Raw genomic sequence first — 18,895 nt, 5'->3', positions numbered from 1 at the left:
AAACAAGGTCTGATATCAGCTTTGGTACAGAAGGCGGAGACCCTCTTAATCTAATTGTTTTAAACTGGGGGTTGACCTCAAAGCAATGGACATTTAAAGGCCTGTGGCCAGGGGAAGTCAGAGCCCCTCCACAAATCTTTTTATCCTTTAAACTAAATGAGTTTTATGATCGCACAGCTCAGCAAGGAACAGCAGCCAAAAGTTTGCCATATTCTCCACATTAAATATCTCCGAACTTCACAAAAAGGTTCCAGAATTTTCCATTAACTCGTGCGATGAATCAGATGTATTCGTGTCCATCATCAGAAACAGCTGTTTAAGTTTCCCCTGGTTCTCCTCAAAGCTCCGCGACCCAGACTGTGTAGTCGTTAGAAACAAACGGTCTGTGTCCTGTGACGTGAGCCCGCGGGCGGATGACTCACCTCCCAATCTCCTTGTGAACGTCGTAGTAATCAGTGAGACGGCGCATCTTCCTCAGGATAGACTGTTCATCTTCCATAGGCTCGTCCTTTTCCTCTTTGGCTGTGGCGTTACACACACACACCCACACACACACACACACACACACACACACACACACACACACACACACACACACACACACACTGTGATGAAAGCCAGTCCCAAGCTAATCGTAAAGAGTCATTAAATGGGACTAAGCAGCCTAGACATGAGTTATGTGTAATTGTGTTCTGTCTCTTTTTTTTGTTGATTATTTAAGTCTCCCATCATTGTGCATACCCAGATTGTATATTACCCATTTGAACATGATGATGCAATTACATGTGTTATCTCAATTTAATTTTTATAACTGTCTTTGATTCAAAACATGTCAAAACACCAACAATAGTAAAAGCCTTAAAATGATCATGGCACTTTGTGTAATATAATATTTCAAGCTCCTCTGTTGTAATTAATCATAAATTACAGTAGTTCGGACACCTTTTACATTTTCCTAATTAAAACACAGATTTTTTCAGATGTGCACCCCCTTCTGTTTTTGAAGCAGGGCAGAGAATGCCTTCAGCGTTCCTCACTGTGCCGTGCTGCTAATGAAGCGGTGGTTAGCTGTGTGAAGACGTGAACAGACTCCAAATAAAGAATCAATTAAGAGATTTTCTGAGGCTTAGGTCACAAATGCATCTGACAACCTGTCATCTTTCAGTCTGTTATAAGAATAATGGGAACAAAGGGAGACTCATCAGTGTCCCTTAAAAAATGTCTGCTGGACTCATCTGTACTTTACAAATATTCCTGTATATTTGTCAGTTAACTTCATCTTTATTTGACTAATATTTTTAGATATTTGTCTGCTGGGATTATCTTTATTCTATTAATAGGGGCAGCACCGTGGCTCAGTGGTTAGCACTGTTGCCTCACAGCAAGAAGGTCCAGGGTTCAAGTTGCAGTTTGCATGTTCTCCCCATGTTTGCATAGGTTTCCACTTAATGCTCCCGTTTCCTTCAGCCATCAAAGACATCTATGTTATAGTTAATACTCTTGACCAAGGCACTGGCAAAAAGAACTGGAGTTGGTCCCCCGGCACTGCACTGTGGCTGCCCACTGCTCCTAGCTTCTAGAGTGTGTGTGTGCTCACTGCTCCTAGTGTGTTTGTATAGGATGGGTCAAATGCAGAGGTTGAATTTCACTGCTAACTGCTCCTAGTGTGTGTGTGACCAATAAACTTCTTCTTCTTTTTTATTTTTCTGTTGGCTTCATCTTTATTTTGTTAGTCTCCCTATTTTCCCAATGTATAAGAAAAAAATGGTCCCACATTATTCTAAGACAAGGGCCACAGATAGAGGAGCCTTACCTGTGTGCACGGTGAGTTCGGCCTTGCAAGACACTTCTCCAGCCAGGTTCTTAGCTGTGCAGGTATAAACCCCGGAGTCGTCAGGCTTGGTGTTGAGCACCACCAGTGAACACTCGTTGTCATCATACACAAACGTAAAGTGGCTGCTCTCCGACAACAGGACATCATCCTGAAAACCAGAAAACAACCAGCAACTCAGCGGTTACTCTATAAACCACACCAAAGGCGTCATTTCAAAATGCACGCTGTAGCAGCATTTGAAAAACGCCAGAATTTGAACTGCATCATCCGTGTAGGTGTGAGCTGCAGGACATTTAATGCATCACAGGGAAGACGTAGCCCCGGTAGGTAAGCTGAAGGATCCACCGGCGTCTCACTGAATAATTCACCACGTTTATGAGGACAAGCAAACTCTCCATGAGCAGTGGGAAGGGAAACAGAGGGATGTGAGAGTGTTAATGCTGTTAGTGGAAACACAGTAACACAAACGAGTAGACGCTGGGCTTTATATGATCTCAGAGAGCTGAAAATCCACCCACTGAGAAACTGAGCAAGGTGAGTTGTCTGCGGAAGGAACACATGGAGAATAGAAATGAGCTCTGAGCTTCAGCAGAACCAAACCTCTCATGGGCTGCCCTACCAAAATATCAATCTTTTTTTTCTTTTTTTGTTAGAGAGTGTGAAAGGAGAAAGCAAGGTGGGAGAGAAAGAAAATCAAATCAGTGCCTTTGCGTGTATGTGTGTGTGTGTGCGTGTGTGTGCTCACAAAAATAACTGGGGGACTCTTGATGACAAGAGGGGAGGGGGAATCACAATTAGCGTACATCAAACCATCTTATTTGTTGATCTGTGGATGCATTTGATACAGTCATAAACATTCTTAAAGAAGTGTTTCTGAGTTCACATTTATACATGCACACACACACACACACATACATACATACATACATCTGGAACAACAGAAAGAAAGAAAGAAAGAAAGAAAGAAAGAAAGAAAGAAAGAAAGAAAGAAAGAAAGAAAGAAAGGAAGAAAAAGAAAGAAAGAGGACCACACGATGAAAAAAAGTTAATATGGCATGACTCTGAAAGAGAAAGAGCCCCCACCTTGTACCAGAAGATGTCTGGAATGGGTTTTCCCTCAACCACCACTGCAAAACGAGGCGTCTCACCAACATTAACATCCAAATCTTCCATAATCGATTCAAATGTGGGAGGAGCTAAGAAAGAAAGATGCATAAACACAATCATTCATTAAATGAACTGCAGTGTGTCATCGGCCCATGTCATACGAGGCTCATAACCCTAATATTGACAGGAGAGAAATCTGAGTGGTTACCTGCCATTTCCAGTGTAAGGACACAGGAATCACTGCCAAACTGGTTGCTGGCGATACATGTGAGCTGACCCTCGTCGCCACTCCGCACCTTCATCAGTTTAAGCATGTGCTGGTCGTCATCGGGCATGCTCAGTTCAAACACGCCTGGTTTATTGTACAAGATTATACCCTTCCTGAAAACACCACAAAAACACAGCTCTGCATGTCCACTGGAGTTCCCACGTCATTTACATAACAACTGGGTTTGAAATTCTTGCAAAAATGAAAAATAAAAATAAAACCAAAAATGGAATCGTCACTCCTCCAAACCAGTGCATGAATATAACCCAGACATTGTTTAAATTACAGGCTTGATATCGTTCTGCAATGGATCTAGATGGAAGTTTGTCCTTGGAGACTGACCTTTTCCACGTGACGGTGGCATTGACATGGTTGAGAGTGATGGTGATACAGACAGGCTGGTTCTCCACTACATAAACAGTGTCTGGCTTATCAATGATGACCGGGGCTTCTTGGCTGTATGGGCCTGCAGGCAGACAGATTAAAAAAAAAAAAACGCCTATAGTAACACCGCCAGTTCTCTCACCTGCTGTCTACCTGCTGTTCTGGTTCATGGCTGTTTACCTCTGTCTATGAGCTGCACTGGCTCTGTGGCAGGGGAAGGTTTACTGAAAGCCTTATTGGTTATCGACAGGATCCTGAAGGTGTAACGGACTCCTTTGGCCAATGAGGTAACGGTGTAGGTGGTGTCTTTCAGACTAGAGGCAATGATGGTCCACTGAATTGACCCCAGAGCTTGCTGCTGGACAGCATACATCAAAGACTTGGGATCTGAAACAAAAAAAAAGAAAAGAAGAAGAAGAAGAAGAAGAAGAAGAAGCACATTTACTTGCGTGAATGATTTATGGTGTTGTACATTGATACTGATGTATCATTTTATAAATACAGCCCTGAATTGATTTGTGCCATCTCTTTTCATAGCTGACTGACTTTTTCCCCCTTTGCATTCAGACTCATACCGCAGCCAAGGCGACAGAGCTTCAGTGAAACGACAAAATTCATATTTTATAGCCGGGAGCATTAACATGGCCCTAAATCAATGTGTCTGAGGTCAGCTTGATGTGTCTATAAAACTACAGTTGAGAAGTAATTAAGAAGTTGTCACGCTAGACCAAGTCCTTTTATTCATTTTCATTTTAAATCATTTACATTTTCTGAGTGCGACTGCTTTGAAGCAGAAAAAGGAGATGGTGACATGAACAAACTGCCTGTCATCCAGTCAGCCTGCAGAGCAAGACACAGTCTCCGGGGGACTTTGTCCTGTGTTTTCAGCTTGACCATTATTACTTACAAATCAACAGAGACTCACTTCGGTGATGTGGTGTTAAATTACACTGCAGCCCAATGCTGAGTTCATGAAATAGAGTCTCAGCAAAAACATTGGACAGGTTGAGCATTGCAAGGAACTCAATTAACAGTGTCCTGGGAGAGTGAACCCAGACAGTGTAATGCTGACTTATATTTTAAACTGATTTTAGTGTCAGTGGAGTACTTGGAAAGTTGCGAGTCAGTCTAAGGGGAATGGTGTGGGCTATGTTCTGTGGAGCAGAGTGTAAACCGTGCAGGTGAAAAGAAACAGTTGCTGGTTTTGCAAATATCACTAATCTCCACCCTGCTGGACTGACTCGGGCCATGGACCATAGTAAGGACTTGACAGTACAGGGAACTGATGCTTCCATTTTAGGAGAAAGAAAATCCCATCGAAGATCCATGCAGAAGGCCCAGCATTACTGCTACACACAGAGAGATTCATAAACAGACGCCGAACAGATTATACCAATAGCGGGGTCCAGTCTTTTTGGCGTCTTCCAGCGTAGAGTGATAGTCTTGCCAGTGATGGATTCAATAACTGGAGCACCATCTGGTGGATCTGGGAGAACATCTATAACAGGAGAAAAGAGCATTTAAGCTCTTCATGTCTGAACAAATAATTACCCCTAACACACTCTTGGACAAATCTCCTGTCACTTAGATAAATTGCCAAACTCATAACACAGTGAACAGGGCTGTAAAAAAACAGTAAAAAAAAAAAAAAAATAATCAAAGACATATAAATGCTTCCACATTATGGAGGTTTGACTGATACTAAATTAAAGCAGTTTCTCTCACCTGTCACATAAAGATGAGCGTAGCAGGTGGCCTTGCCCACTTTATTGGAGATGACACTCTTATAGACGCCACCGTGGGCGTGGCATACGGACCGTATCACCAAACTGTGGATGTCTCGAACTGTAAGAAACAGCAAAAAGCTTAAAGTGAGGAATGTCATTTTGTGACTCTCTCACTGCCCTCACTCTCACAGCCAGCGACAGTGTCAGTCCTGCTAACAGGACCCAGCTGAAGGCCACAGCCAGCGGCAGTGTCAGTCCTGCTAACAGTGTCAGTCCTGCTAACAGCACCCAGCTGAAGGCCACGGCCAGCGGCAGTGTCAGTCCTGCTAACAGGACCCAGCTGAAGGCCACGGCCAGCGGCAGTGTCAGTCCTGCTAACAGGACCCAGCTGAAGGCCACGGCCAGCGGCAGTGTCAGTCCTGCTAACAGGACCCAGCTGAAGGCCGACTCACATTGTGTCATTTTCCTGTCCTCCGTGCTGTCGATCTTCTTCCCGTTATGGAACCAGGAGATGGTGGGGTAGGGGAGACCGGCCACTTTGCACTTGAGCACGGCCTCCTTGCCCTCAATAACGTCAAGGTCGTAGAGTGGCTTGACAAAATCAGGCATGGTGAAGCGTTCAATCTCGTTCTCAGGCACCTCTGGCTCCTCTGGGATAGAGGGCATCTTCTCTAACTTCGCCCTGAGTTAGAGTTAGTGAGGAGAGAGAGAAAGAGGGAGGGAGAGAGAGAGAGAGAGAGAGAGAGAGAGGGAGAGAGGGAGGGAGAGAGAGAGGGAGAGAAGGGAGCAGAAAGAGATTACGGTGAGATGACTACCATAAATCTTTTATCATGACAACAAACAACGCATTTGTTTACTGAATAAATCAAGAGTTTGTTTTCATCTTCCTTATAAAACAAAATGTTATTGCCTAGTACATAATTAAATATTATGGCAATCAAACATTAAAAAGAAAAAAAAAAAACAAACAAACTACTGATGCGCTCTGAGCATTTGTCCTGGGCGCTGTTTATAATTTAAAACAAAATGAAAGACCTAAATGAGGGAGGAAAAGAAAGGAAAACCATACATTTGAGAGGATATCGCAGGACGGGGCTCTTGAACGTAGAGCTCAGCCGAGCACTCAGCTTCTCCGTGTGCGTTACGGGCGACCACCGTATAGAAACCCTCATCCTCATTACTGACATGTGAAATGACCAACGAGTGTCGTCCTCCCTCCTTCAGAATGCGCACATCCTCACTCTCTGTCAGGGGGTGGTCTGAATCGCAAAAGGACACATGACGTGAACAACCCCTCCCACACTCTCAGGAACTTCTGTGGTTACATTACAGGACTCGAGGGAAACGGTCTCCTACCGAAATGGCTCCAGATGACCTTAGGGGGCGGCGTGCCGCTGACCTTGCAGTCAAAGCGAGCGTTGCGTCCCTCGATCACCTCCAGGACGTCCAGCTTACGGGTGAAAAGAGGCTCGATGGATGCGATGACTTTGAGTTTGGCGCTGGAAGTCAGTTCCTCTGAAACAGAACGGTCAACAGTAAGGAGGCTGATGAAGATGAGATGATATAGTGAGGCAACCTTCAGGACACAAAAGGGTTTCACCCACAATGTATTCTTTGTACGGAGAGTCCACCAGAGGATTACGACTATATTACAAACATCTTTTAACAACGTCAGAAACATTTAATGAAACTGACCGGAACTTGAGAGAAAGCTGTACCTTTTGCTGTGCTCAGCTTGCAGGTGTATGTGCCACTGTCATCCTCATGGACAGAGTTCAGCAGCAATTTACACCTTCTGCCGTCGAAATGCATCTTACAGTTCAGCAGGGCTGGCTGGATAAGCTTCCCATCTGACAGCCAATCAACATCCATGTCCTGAGGTCCAATCACGTGGCACTCAAACAAGGCAGTTTCGCCTGCTTTCACCGTCACGTCCTTCACTGGCCGGATGATAGCCAGACCTGGCTCCACTGGGGGTGCTTCAGGGAAAAACAAGTTAAATTAAGTAAAATGTCCAATGCCAGGAAAATCCTCAGAAACCCTCAGGTGGAAACTAGGCCACTCTGTTTAGTGGAGATTTGAGAAGTTCTGTTCACAGCTTGTGTCTTGCACAACAACATGGTAATTTTCTCCTGCACTCTAATTCCCTGACTGTCAACGAAATCCCTGAGAATTTAGACAGTTCTCTCCTAAGTTACGCCTTCTGCAAGAGTTGAAATATAAGTTTATGTTCCTAAATTTAATTCTTACAATCCGAGCTTATTTTGTAATGTTCTTGCTGAATTTGTAACATTCATCTGAAACTACATTTGATGATTGTTTGAATACTGGTACCTTTAAGACATTTTCATCTCTATGAAAAGACAAATAAAAAATTAAATATAAAAAGGCTTTTTTTGTTGTTCTGTTTTGTCCTCCCTGACAAGCATGTTTACATTCGGATAGGATGAAAAGAAACTAAAAGTATAAACACAATCGCACCTTCAAAGATATATTTGATCATAATTTACAATTACTTCATAAAAAATTCTTAAATTGATTGTTGATGTCAATGAACCTGTTACAATCAAGCCGTGAATGTAGATAGACCTCAGTACAGATTCAGAATCACAGAGAATGTCTATGATAGTTAAAGAGAGCACTGTATGTGCCTCATCTAACGTGACAAAGCTCCTCAGTCTATCTCTGGTCTGGTGCAGAGAACTCTTCATTTCTCCATCTCAGCTATAGGCCACCTGCTATCCACGAGTCTGTACTCTTAATGACCAGGACAAAACCCACTAATCAACAAAGATGGATGGTTCACATAAAACAAGTTTGAAAAACGTCGTAACAAGTATAATAGAGGAGATAGACCTTACCTTTCACCTCCAGTCTGGCTTCACACTGCTTTGTACCGTATTCATTGATGATCTTACAGGTATACACGCCGGTGTCAGACCTCTGAGCCGATTTAATTATCATCTCAAAGTTACCCTCCTCTGTCTCCCGCACAATATGCCTCACGTCTGTTTTAATGGTCACTCTGTCCCTTAGCCTGGACACAGAATAAATCTTTTCTAGGATGTGTGCAAATCTCTATGGACTCCCATTTAACATTTAGGAGATCCCATGCAGAGAACGCTATGCCATAGAGAGGTTCAACAAAAGATAAAAACGCCTGAACTATTTAGAAAAGGAATAACACAACTTAAAAAGAATGAGCAGTTTTTAAATCATAGAGCAGTCGGTGAGTTACTCTATTTTGCAAAACTTTTAATATGAGGACATATGTACAGAAATGTGGGAGAATTTACCACTAAAACAGAAACAATAACAATGCTCCAAACATCAGTCCATTTGAATTCATTTATTTGCAGATTTTATTCTGTTTTTAGCGACATTGTACTGGTTCTGTACCCAGTTACCAAGTTTAGATGTGTATGTTGTATGGTTAAGCAGTAGACATTACCAGTAAATCATGGGTTTGGGCTGGCCACTCATTTGCACTGACATGGTCACCTCTTGCCCCTCAATCACAGACTGGTCTCCTAGAGTAACCTGACATTACAAGAATGTAAACCATTAAAGAACTGGTCACAGGCACCACTACTGACAGTTTCGATTTGAATGACAGAGTGGCTTATGTTTGTTTAACAAACACCTGTTCTAATTCTCCACCTCCAGAAAAAAAAAAAACCAAAAAAAAAAAACCCAGAGCTACCTGAAAGGAGGGCGGTTCTTTAAAGCGCGTGTCGGTGATTTTCTTCGGCTCAGGGGTGCGGTAGCTGGAGCCCCCCATGTCCACGCCCTCCTCCATGGGGCTGAGGTACTCCTCATCAGAGGTGATGGGGCTGCTGACATCCATGGGGACGCCCAGGTTTCCTCGATGGTTACCGGTGGGGTCTGAGGAAAAGAGACTCTTCCTTAAGAAATGCAGCGCCTGCCTGATTCTGTGGTTGACATGGCTTCGTTGTTTCTTATTTCTATGTATAATGGACATAGATGAGTTTACATTTGACCACCAGTACATCTGATCTTGTTTTATTTTGTAGTTTGTTATGTTTGACCATTTTGTAATACACAGCAACAGTATAATTGAAATGTATTGTTTATTATAAGATATGTTTTAATCTGTAACTCACTGTACCTATCAGTGAAAGATTCAACTGACTCATGTATTTGCCCATGTCTTGATATAAACAACTACAACTGATAACTTTCAGTATTTAGTATTGTTCAATAATTAGAAATCCTTTAATCTGCAAAAATTATAAAATACCTTAAAAACACCACAGAATGACAGTTTACCTGCCCGGTTTGGACATGGACTCTTTCATCAATACACACATTATGAAAACACGTAATGTAATGTTCATTTAATAATTTGAGTAACTGCTGGAGAAGAGAGTCAGAGCGGCTGCTGTGCTGGACTCTGAATCATATGTCTGTGCTGTTGTGCATGTGCACAGGAGGAATAAATAGACACACTGTCCAGATCTCACTTACAGCAGCGCGTATAGGATACATTACAACACGCACGCATGTGATACCGATTCCAAAGCTATGACATTTTAAAAAGAGCTTAGAATCAGCAGCTTAGAATCCATTTGAAAAACCAGCAAAATGCACATGCTGCGATAAAGCAGAAGTTGAAGCCAGACAATCTAAGATTGTGTAACATTTAACCAAAAAAAATGAAATAAATAAATAGTGACTAGTGGCAGCAACGTCCTGAAGAAGTAATCTGTGAGGCGTCTTTGTAATCTCTCCCGTTGCTGAAGATTTATTTATCTATTTCCGTCCACAGAAAAGGACTTACCTTTCGCTTCAGCTCTAGACAAACAGAGACTGTGAACCGAGCTGACGACAGGTTCTCCTCTGTGTGCTAAGGCCTTAACGTATTTGTGTTAACATGTCAGTGCCATAGCACGTGCCCCTAGAGTACCACTGGAAAGCCAAAGTAAAGGATCTCTCGACCCCCCCCCCCCATCCCTCTCCCTCACACACACACACGCACACACACACTCAGACATGTACACACATAGGCCCTCCCCCTCACCATGCAGGCACCGAGTTCAGTGTTTCCTCCAAGTAGGAGCATTCAAATGGAAGAAACACTTATCAGACATGTCTCATAGCAACCACACCGTTCATGTCTTTCAAACAGAGTTTCTCAGCAGAATCAGTGGAAATGATCAGTGGAGATCAAAACAGCCATAATCATTTTATGTCATGTGAATCTGCAGTGATAATTCTTCAGGCTGAGTTTATTATGGCTTGCACTTGGACTAAAGTAATACACATAGGTATCAGTTGTCATTCGTTAGGATACAGATGTTTATGATGTTTATACTGATATTAGGGCTATCTGTTATACAGAACATATCATATATATTGTTCAATACATATATATGAACTCTTGCAATTGACTGAAGTGAAAATGAATCAGACTGTAATCGTTTCAGGGAAGAAGAGGAGCTAAAAATACACTGAGTGTCTCATGCCTAAAAAGGCAAAGCGTCCGTTTTTACTCAATCAACACCAGACACCTGAGACAACCCAAAGAACAATATATGAGAGAGAGGCTGGACACATACACACACACACACACACACACACACACACACACACACACACACACACACACACACAGCTCTGTCCACAAGTGTATTCCTTTTCATCAAAATCAACACAACAACTGCGCTGAAAAATCGATACAACGCACTGTATAGGGATTAAGCTGGTGAAAGAAGAAAAAGAGAAAAGCCAGTGACATAAAAAAAGAGAAATATTATAAGTAGCTCAATGTATCTGTCAGTGAAAGATTCAATCGATTCATTTATTCGTCCATTTAACAATACAAAAAAAAAAAAGAAAAGAAAAGAAAAACAGCATTGGGGAGGGCATGTGTGCTGAACTTATGAGGGCAATTGATTGGTTTGTTTTTAGCAATAAATACGATTGAATCAGAACACGTCCTTGTATTATGGTGCATTTCCATTACGGCATGTTGTCTATTGCATTTTATGCATTGTGGGTCAACTGTGCTGAACAAAATATAAATGCTACAAAATAGAAGACACCCCAGTGTGGTGTGCCTACATTCAGAATAAAGCGCCATTTCCAGATGCTGCCTGGGTGTTTGTTTTGAAATTCAACCAGGAACACAGCATTCCATTTAACAATTTATAAGTTAGGTTTGGTTGCCGGGTTGCTATGGTTACCATTAAAGAAGAGCGCTTGGCTGGAGTGCAGTGGCATCTCATGGGTAATTGGGAAGCAAAAGAGCACCAGAGAACAGCATAAAGAGGACAGCATGCAGAAGGCAGGGAGAACAAACAGATGCAGGGGAAGCAGGTCTAACAGAAGGCTAGTGAAAAGCTCACAGGAAAGTGATTTTGATGACTATATATAAGTATATACACTTATATATATATATAAGTGTATACTTATGTCACATTTCAAAGGGTTGAACATATGAACATATGTGTTTATGTAGTTCATCAGTGCATAAGCTGATGCAGTGACTCACTGATTCATCGTCCGGACCAGGAAAAATATATTACATATTTTCAATATGAAACTTCAAAGGTGACACCTGTCAGAGGCTATGATCCCACAGAGGCTTTGATGGTTTAAAGGGCTGCGCTCACCTTTAAAAGTCACACATAATTCTCTAAATCTTTGAAAAGGCACCTGACAGGGTGTCACCCAATAGAGTGGCATTACAGAAGGCATCTCCACCGTGGTACGCTTAAGAGCACCGCAGGAAGGTCGACACACATTCCTGAAATATTTAAAGCTGTTCTATTTGACTCCAGAACAATGTCAAAATGTATCTGGAATACCTCTGCTTCAGTTAAGTCACAGCAAAATGAGGGATTCAAAATATAATGACCCTCTCCTGTCACCAGCATGGTCTCACATCCTAATGACAAGTTAATCTTATTGGCTACCCATTACTTGACTCCTCTCCTCTCCTCACTCACCTGATTGGACAGAGAGGGTGGCACTGCTTGAGGCCTTGCCCACTTCGTTGACGGCCGTCACGGTGTAGGTCCCAGAGTCACTTTGTTTTACCCACTTAATGAGCAGAGAATGCCTCTCTCCCTCCACTTTAACGACATGGGTTGCACTGCTTTTTATGTCCACGTTGTCTCTCTTCCACGTCACTATACATGAACAGACATAAGTCATAAGCTGAAACGATCCGTTTATTACGACGGAACCAGCCAGATGTTTTTCAAATGTGAAGGCAATGTCATGTTCAAAATACTGAATTGAAACAATGGCCTAGAGAATCACTACGTGCTGAGAACATTTGCTGCCATTTAAGTTGCAGTATAAGGGAGCACATACTACAGGATGAGAGAGTAAAGCCACAGAGGAGCAGAAATGGTGCAATTTTACAGTATAACTCGGTAATACACCACTCTTGATGCAACTGTGTTCGTGCTCTTATAAAAAGTGGAAAAACATATGTCAGGAGACAGAACTTGCCTTCTGGCTGAGGCGTGCCGGCAATAATGCATTTGAGCATTATATCAGCACCAGCGAATGCTACAGTATCTTGGAGGGGAAACTCAAACACAGGGGCTTCCAAAGGATCCTCTCCTGCAGACACGTATGAGTCGTCTGAAGATTCTGCGTGTGAAGATTTAACAAGAACTACATGAAACCTTGAGACATAATAACTGTAATGAAATGTTTTGTAATACTGGTATAATTTTAACAGGAAAAGATCAAAGTTAATTAAATATCTAGACTACCGCTATTGTAATGATCATATTATTTATTCATTTATTTTTTGTGCTCATATTATTGGATAATCTGTAAACGTCGGTGGTTCTCACCTAGTTCAGGGGACATGGGCCTAACCCTCCGACCTTTCCCTTTGACCCTCTGTGATTTCTCCGCTTTAGCAGCAGTGGGTTTGGTCGCCTTTTTAGTCTCTGCAGTGGTCTCCACCTCCATCGGCTCCTCCTCCACAATGATGGCAGGGATGGTAAGCTTGGGAGGTGGTGACAAAGGAGTCACATCTAACTCCATCTTCTCTTCCTCAGAGGAGGATAATGAAAGTCTTGGAGGCTTCAGTGGTGCTTGGAGTGGACGTTCTTGACCAGTGACAGGCTCTGCCTGTACCAGAGGACTCTCAGGTCTTCTGTCTAATTTTCTTAGCGTAATCTCTATAGGCGTCTTCCTGTGTACAGACTCATCCTTTTCATGTACCTGGGGGACTTCCTGGACATGAGCCACCCTCTTAACCAGTGGACTGGCAGGCCTTGGCTCTACTTTTCGAAGAGTCATCTCCAGGACGTTTCTAGATGGAGACTCCGACCTTGCTCCAGGCGAACGCGACCGCGCTTCAGGTACAGCTTGGATGTCCACTGTTGGAGACCTACGAGGGCTCTCTCTTATTGGGCTAGCTCGTTGTTCCTGCTTTGGCGACTTCTGGCCGGGTAATTCAGAGAGTGGCATGGCCACTGGGAGAGACGCTTCTTCCCCAAATCTGCTTGTTGTCACAGTGGTCACCGAAGACCTTTTGACCTCTGATGGCACAGGTGAAGCCTGTTGGATTGATGGTGGTTCTTGTATCTGCTGTATTGTTTGCATCTGCAGTGATTTAGGAGGAGGAGAGGATTCCTTGAGTTTTTCTCTCTCTCTCCTCTCTTGCTCCTGCTGGGCACGTTCCCTGTCCTGCAGCTTCTGAAGAACTTGAGGAGGGATTGGCTCCACCTTCCTCACGGGATGTCTGCTCCTGCGAGAGGAGAGCTGTTCCGTGGAGAAGGACTTCTTCATGTGTGGCTTACCCACAAGTTTCTTGATGCGTTGCAGCTCCTCAGTGAACTTGTGCTCGATGTCCTGAACCTTTTGCGAGTAGCGAGGTCGGTCCTCCAGAGAGGCGGCTCTCTGTCTGAACATGGACCTTCTCTGTTCTGCGTCTGCTTTCAGAGCCTCATGGAGATCCTCCTTGGAACTTTCTCGAGATATCCCCAGCCGGCTCCCTCCTTCGTCCGAGTCGATAGATGGGGCTCTGTGAAATCCAGCCCAAGACCGTCCAGAAATGGAGCCCTCAGGGTTGTCGATGCTTCGCCTGCGCTCCTCAAAGACACGTACCTTCTCAAAGATCTTGGAGCTGGCTCGTGTCAGTTTGGGTGAGGGGCGGGGTGTCAGGTCTTTTCGGGAGTACTCACTGACAGGGGTTTGGGGTCGGGAATCCTGGGCACTACTTTGGGACATGGCTGAAGATTTAGGCTGCTTAATCTTCTCCTCAAACTCTCCTGGTACTGTATCTTGGTACTCTGTTGGAACAACAGCTTTCTTGCGTGGGGTGAGAGGGGTGGCGGGGGCTGACCCGGAACGGCTGAGCATGGGAGAGGCGGTGGAGCGGCCAATTTTGGGGGAAGGGGGTGGGAGGACTTGAGGGGGAGAGTCCCTCAAAACATCTTCAGATTGGCTCCTGAAAGAAGGTGATTAAGGGAAATTTTCTGTTAGGGTGTGGGGTTAAGGGGAGGTTGGAGCCCAGCTGTTTGGAAAAGGACGGGGGCCAGAGAGGCTTTTGACATGTGGTGTAGGAATGTACCGAACTTTGTGTATGCTCAGTGTAGGTGTGCATGAGTGTGTTTCTGTTGAGTATAATGAGGTTTAATTGTCATCAATGTTGACTTGGACGGAGATAAAATATAGGCACCAATTTCATGAAATACATATAGGCAGATTATAAGGGGCGTTCGTTGTTTGTGGGAACTGAGAATCTGCTAATGGTTATGATCAGGTAAAACAATTTGCTAATTAGATAACCGAGGTAAAAATAATAATAAAAAAAAAAAAAAACAGGATGTGCAAGATATTTTAAAAAGCTGAAAAAAGTGTTGCAGAGGATCTTTGGGAGATTACCATGTTCTGCAATAAGCTCTTGTTCAATTCAGAGGCCAGGATGAACTGCTGCTATGTGATATATGAGTAAACAGAAATTATTTTCATTTATTGACAGAGAAGCACCTGTGTGCACAGACTGCAGATGACAATTTCCAAAGGTTGGTTGAAGTGGATAGGCCAGATTATGTGGTGCCTACTTGCCAATTCCTTCCAAAATCACTGGACCAGACCACTATATATCACTGGATATCAACAGGGTTAGGTCAGATGCCACTAACCAGAACTAGGAAGGATGGATCATAAATCAAGACTTGGTAAAGGCACAGAGTAATTAAAGCAGAATCATTAAGGTGAGAGCAAGGACAGAAGTAATTCAACATGGCTGTGATTTGGACAGTATCCAGAAACTCATAAAACATGAGCATTTCTCTTATTTACACAGCGCATACCAAACAACAACCATCTGAGTGCTGAAAAAAGCCAAAAGCTATCTTCTGCTTGTATGTAAGATGCCTTGGTTCCCCTTCCCAGTTTGCTAATGTTCAGACAAACCCTTGATAAAATATCCAGTGAAATATATTCCATGGACAGCATGTAAAGAGTGTCAAAAGCATGCAAACAAATCGTAACATGCAGGAATTTTATTAAAACCATAAGATGGCATCAAGGAAAAACAGATTTTAGATGTTAGCGAACCAAAAATGTTTACAAAACAAAAATAACTAGTGTGTGAGTAATGTGCATTTAAAATTCGAGAAGTAAGTGAGTATTAATTGAAAACGGTCTATTATGGTCGTGGTTTAAATGGATGTAAAATTTACTACTCACTCTGGCAGTACTATACCTTAAGGGGAAAAAATAAAATAACTAATTTAAAATTTTTCAGTTCGTACAAGCTTCCAGTGAAATATACAGACTATTGTCCTTGATGACTATTATGTAATTATTATGATACAATTATTTACACAGATAATATTAAAACTGATGGCAATTGCACCAAAGAAAGACCATAATAACAAAAATGATGCAAACTATTTTTTAAGTATGCCTAATCAAAATTCAAATGTTCACAACAAAGGAAATTTCTAAATTGAATATAAATGAACAATATTGTTTTTCTTGACATTTTGAAAACCAGTTTAATTGTTTTATTTATCGATGCTTTGCAAGCATGTGTGAATAGTACATACAGTATATTCTCTCAAACCAATTAACAATTTGCATCATATTACAAAAATCTAGCAAAGTGCATGCAGGCAAAAACACATGCTGAGAAACTCTTCAAATCTACATGCACTGAAAACCGCAGGGAAAACCGAAGGGGTTGATGGTTGACCTCACACTAACAATGAGGTGTAAGTGATGCACTGAACACATTCATCACTTGGTTTCATTTCATTTTGCACTCATTGTAGTGTGGGTACAAAACTAAAAGAATTTGTGCATGGACAATGGGGGCCAAAGGAAAGTATGATCTGAATGAAAATAAATCTAGATGAAGGACAACAAAAGACAGTAACTGCTGGGGAGGCGGGTGGCTACCTGACAAATATAATTAACTTATCAGTAAAATTTGGTAATTGATGTACTTCACGTCATGTTTTAGTGTGTGTCCGTTTGCTCTGTGACCTATGCAAAAGCCTTTAAAGAGAAAGCCTCTCAATAATGAGGATGAAAGGATGCTTCATGTGAACTTTAAGACCTCAGATGGATAATCTGCATGTACAAATCACATCATTGTCATGCCAAGACTGGACAGTAATGGGTTATATTATGATTTACAGATGAACCATGACCGAATAATCTGTACATAAAGATAAGTCAGACACTTATGGATTACACATTAATAGACACATATTGTATAGCTATAGCTAACTGAAGCTAACCTGTTTTAAGCATTATATAAACAAACTACCTTAAGATGCTGTTCAGATTAACACTCACTGTGCACCAGACTGTACAGGTCCCTACGAGATGCACCACTGGTTCGTTTTGATCATAAACTAGTATTTTTGGAGGTCAGTCCACCACCTGAATGAAGCTATGTGATTACCATTTCTTGGGAAAGTTATGAATGCCAGGGAGGTTGTCTAAGCCCCAGAATCTGTCCCCGTGTATAAAACTTGCTTTCTCTGCCCAGCCAACCCACCCACAGCGTGTCATATGAGTAAGAGATGAAAAACAAATCATAAAACGCAGTAATGAACAGAAACTAACAGATAAAAGTGACAAAGAGGGTACGTTTACAATGAGTCTGCTTCAGTATTAAGTACTGATGAAATTTGTAATTCTAAAAGAAAATTCTGCTGAATGTGTTTTTGAAGACTTTCACTTTTTTTTTTTTTTTTTATTGTTTTTTTTTTATCTTTTCAGTTTATTTGGCTGGTCATGGATCCACTTCTGTCTTAACACTAGTCATAACTTTGACAGTATAAAACCCTCTCCAATCACTGTCATCCCTGTCAGCATATTAACTGGCTTTTAATTTATTTGTGGCAGCAGTTTGTGATCAGGAGGCCACTCCCTCTGTCTTGATTGATTGATCTTACAGCCTACAAATGCTGAACTGTACATTAGGAGTGGCGATTTTAACAGTAGCATATTCTTTGTACATACAAAGTCAGAAGTACAGTTTCAATCCATGTCCATGGTTTTGTTTGGGGGGCGGGTGGGGGGGGGGGGGGGGGGGGGGGGGGCTTTGGAGGGTATCGGTCATTTCTACTCAGGTTGACGAAGGCATTTTAACTTTGAAGGTGGGGTTTTAGAATCTGGGGGATAATTTTATAGAAATAGGTAGTGGTAGTGTAAGATGGTGATATGAACAGTAGGACGTGGCTCAAACACAACTTGCAGGCACTGCTGCAGAGGTGGGAACAGGTCAGAAGATGCAGTCTTAACTCTTTCACCTAATGCTCTCTCAGGTTCCATATCAACTCATTCTGTCTCCACTATAAATGTTAAGAACACAGAATGTTTAAGACACAGTCTATTAGAGTGTAATTGTCCCATAAGCATGACATCAGTGAGAAGATGAATACGGGGGAAAAAAAGACCCACCCACTTGTTTTTACAAATGTAAAGAATCATGTTGAATTTTTTTTTTTGCTTTGTTTTATTTATTTTATTTTATTTTATTTATTTATTTATTTTGTCTCTACCAACATGTTGCCCAGTGTGGTATGTGTTCTAGAGAAGTTAATGCCATTGTTATGGGATTACTCAGCTGCCACCTGTGTGTGTGTGTGTGTGTGTGTGTGTGTGAGTCATACATAATTGTAATGGTTTGGATGGCTGACACAACATTCACGCTGTGGGCATATCCAAATCAAGACCGATCACTCAGTGTATCTTCTGTCGTTCCCGTGGTGATGTGAGCTGCCTGGCAGGGGCACCCTGGGCTGCCATCTCAACCACACCCTCGTCTCAGCAGTGCCAAGGGGCGTCGTGTTTGAGCCAGGGCCATCTGAGACACAGTGACCGTGTGTGTTTAAAGTGGACTCTATTGTGTGGGTGTTTTTGTGTTGTTTTATCATAGTTCATAGCTGCTGGGAGGACGAGAAAGGGAGGGGGGGGGTGCTTACAGGGGTATAGAAAAAGTCCTTCCTCTATACAGACTGAACGTGCTACCGTAGTAATCGCTAGCTAACGACACACTTTCCTCTGACCCCCACACAGGTCTTGACAGATTGGCACGAGATGCCCGAATCAGAGGCT

At 42.5% G+C, this 18,895-nt stretch overlaps 1 protein-coding gene across 1 annotated transcript in view; it reads right to left on the bottom strand.

Moving 5' to 3' along the window:
* spegb (striated muscle enriched protein kinase b) overlaps positions 1 to 18,895 on the bottom strand; it is a 60,479-nt gene that overhangs the window by 14,782 nt on the left and 26,802 nt on the right. Inside the window, exons 4-22 of the mRNA XM_030787644.1 lie at positions 13,899 to 14,762; positions 13,156 to 13,820; positions 12,803 to 12,946; positions 12,292 to 12,474; positions 9,024 to 9,205; positions 8,772 to 8,860; positions 8,182 to 8,357; positions 7,039 to 7,299; positions 6,677 to 6,835; positions 6,390 to 6,579; positions 5,773 to 6,002; positions 5,319 to 5,438; positions 4,987 to 5,091; positions 3,774 to 3,980; positions 3,552 to 3,675; positions 3,150 to 3,322; positions 2,918 to 3,030; positions 1,814 to 1,982; positions 423 to 522 (exon numbers count right to left, since the gene is read on the bottom strand). Of these exons, the coding sequence (XP_030643504.1) occupies positions 423 to 522; positions 1,814 to 1,982; positions 2,918 to 3,030; positions 3,150 to 3,322; positions 3,552 to 3,675; positions 3,774 to 3,980; positions 4,987 to 5,091; positions 5,319 to 5,438; positions 5,773 to 6,002; positions 6,390 to 6,579; positions 6,677 to 6,835; positions 7,039 to 7,299; positions 8,182 to 8,357; positions 8,772 to 8,860; positions 9,024 to 9,205; positions 12,292 to 12,474; positions 12,803 to 12,946; positions 13,156 to 13,820; positions 13,899 to 14,762 (4,254 nt within the window). The remainder of the gene's footprint in view (positions 1 to 422; positions 523 to 1,813; positions 1,983 to 2,917; positions 3,031 to 3,149; positions 3,323 to 3,551; positions 3,676 to 3,773; positions 3,981 to 4,986; positions 5,092 to 5,318; positions 5,439 to 5,772; positions 6,003 to 6,389; positions 6,580 to 6,676; positions 6,836 to 7,038; positions 7,300 to 8,181; positions 8,358 to 8,771; positions 8,861 to 9,023; positions 9,206 to 12,291; positions 12,475 to 12,802; positions 12,947 to 13,155; positions 13,821 to 13,898; positions 14,763 to 18,895) is intronic.

This window comes from Chanos chanos, chromosome 10, assembly GCF_902362185.1.
Source record: "Chanos chanos chromosome 10, fChaCha1.1, whole genome shotgun sequence".
Taxonomy (NCBI): domain Eukaryota; kingdom Metazoa; phylum Chordata; class Actinopteri; order Gonorynchiformes; family Chanidae; genus Chanos; species Chanos chanos.
This window is presented reverse-complemented; position numbering and strand designations above follow the sequence as displayed.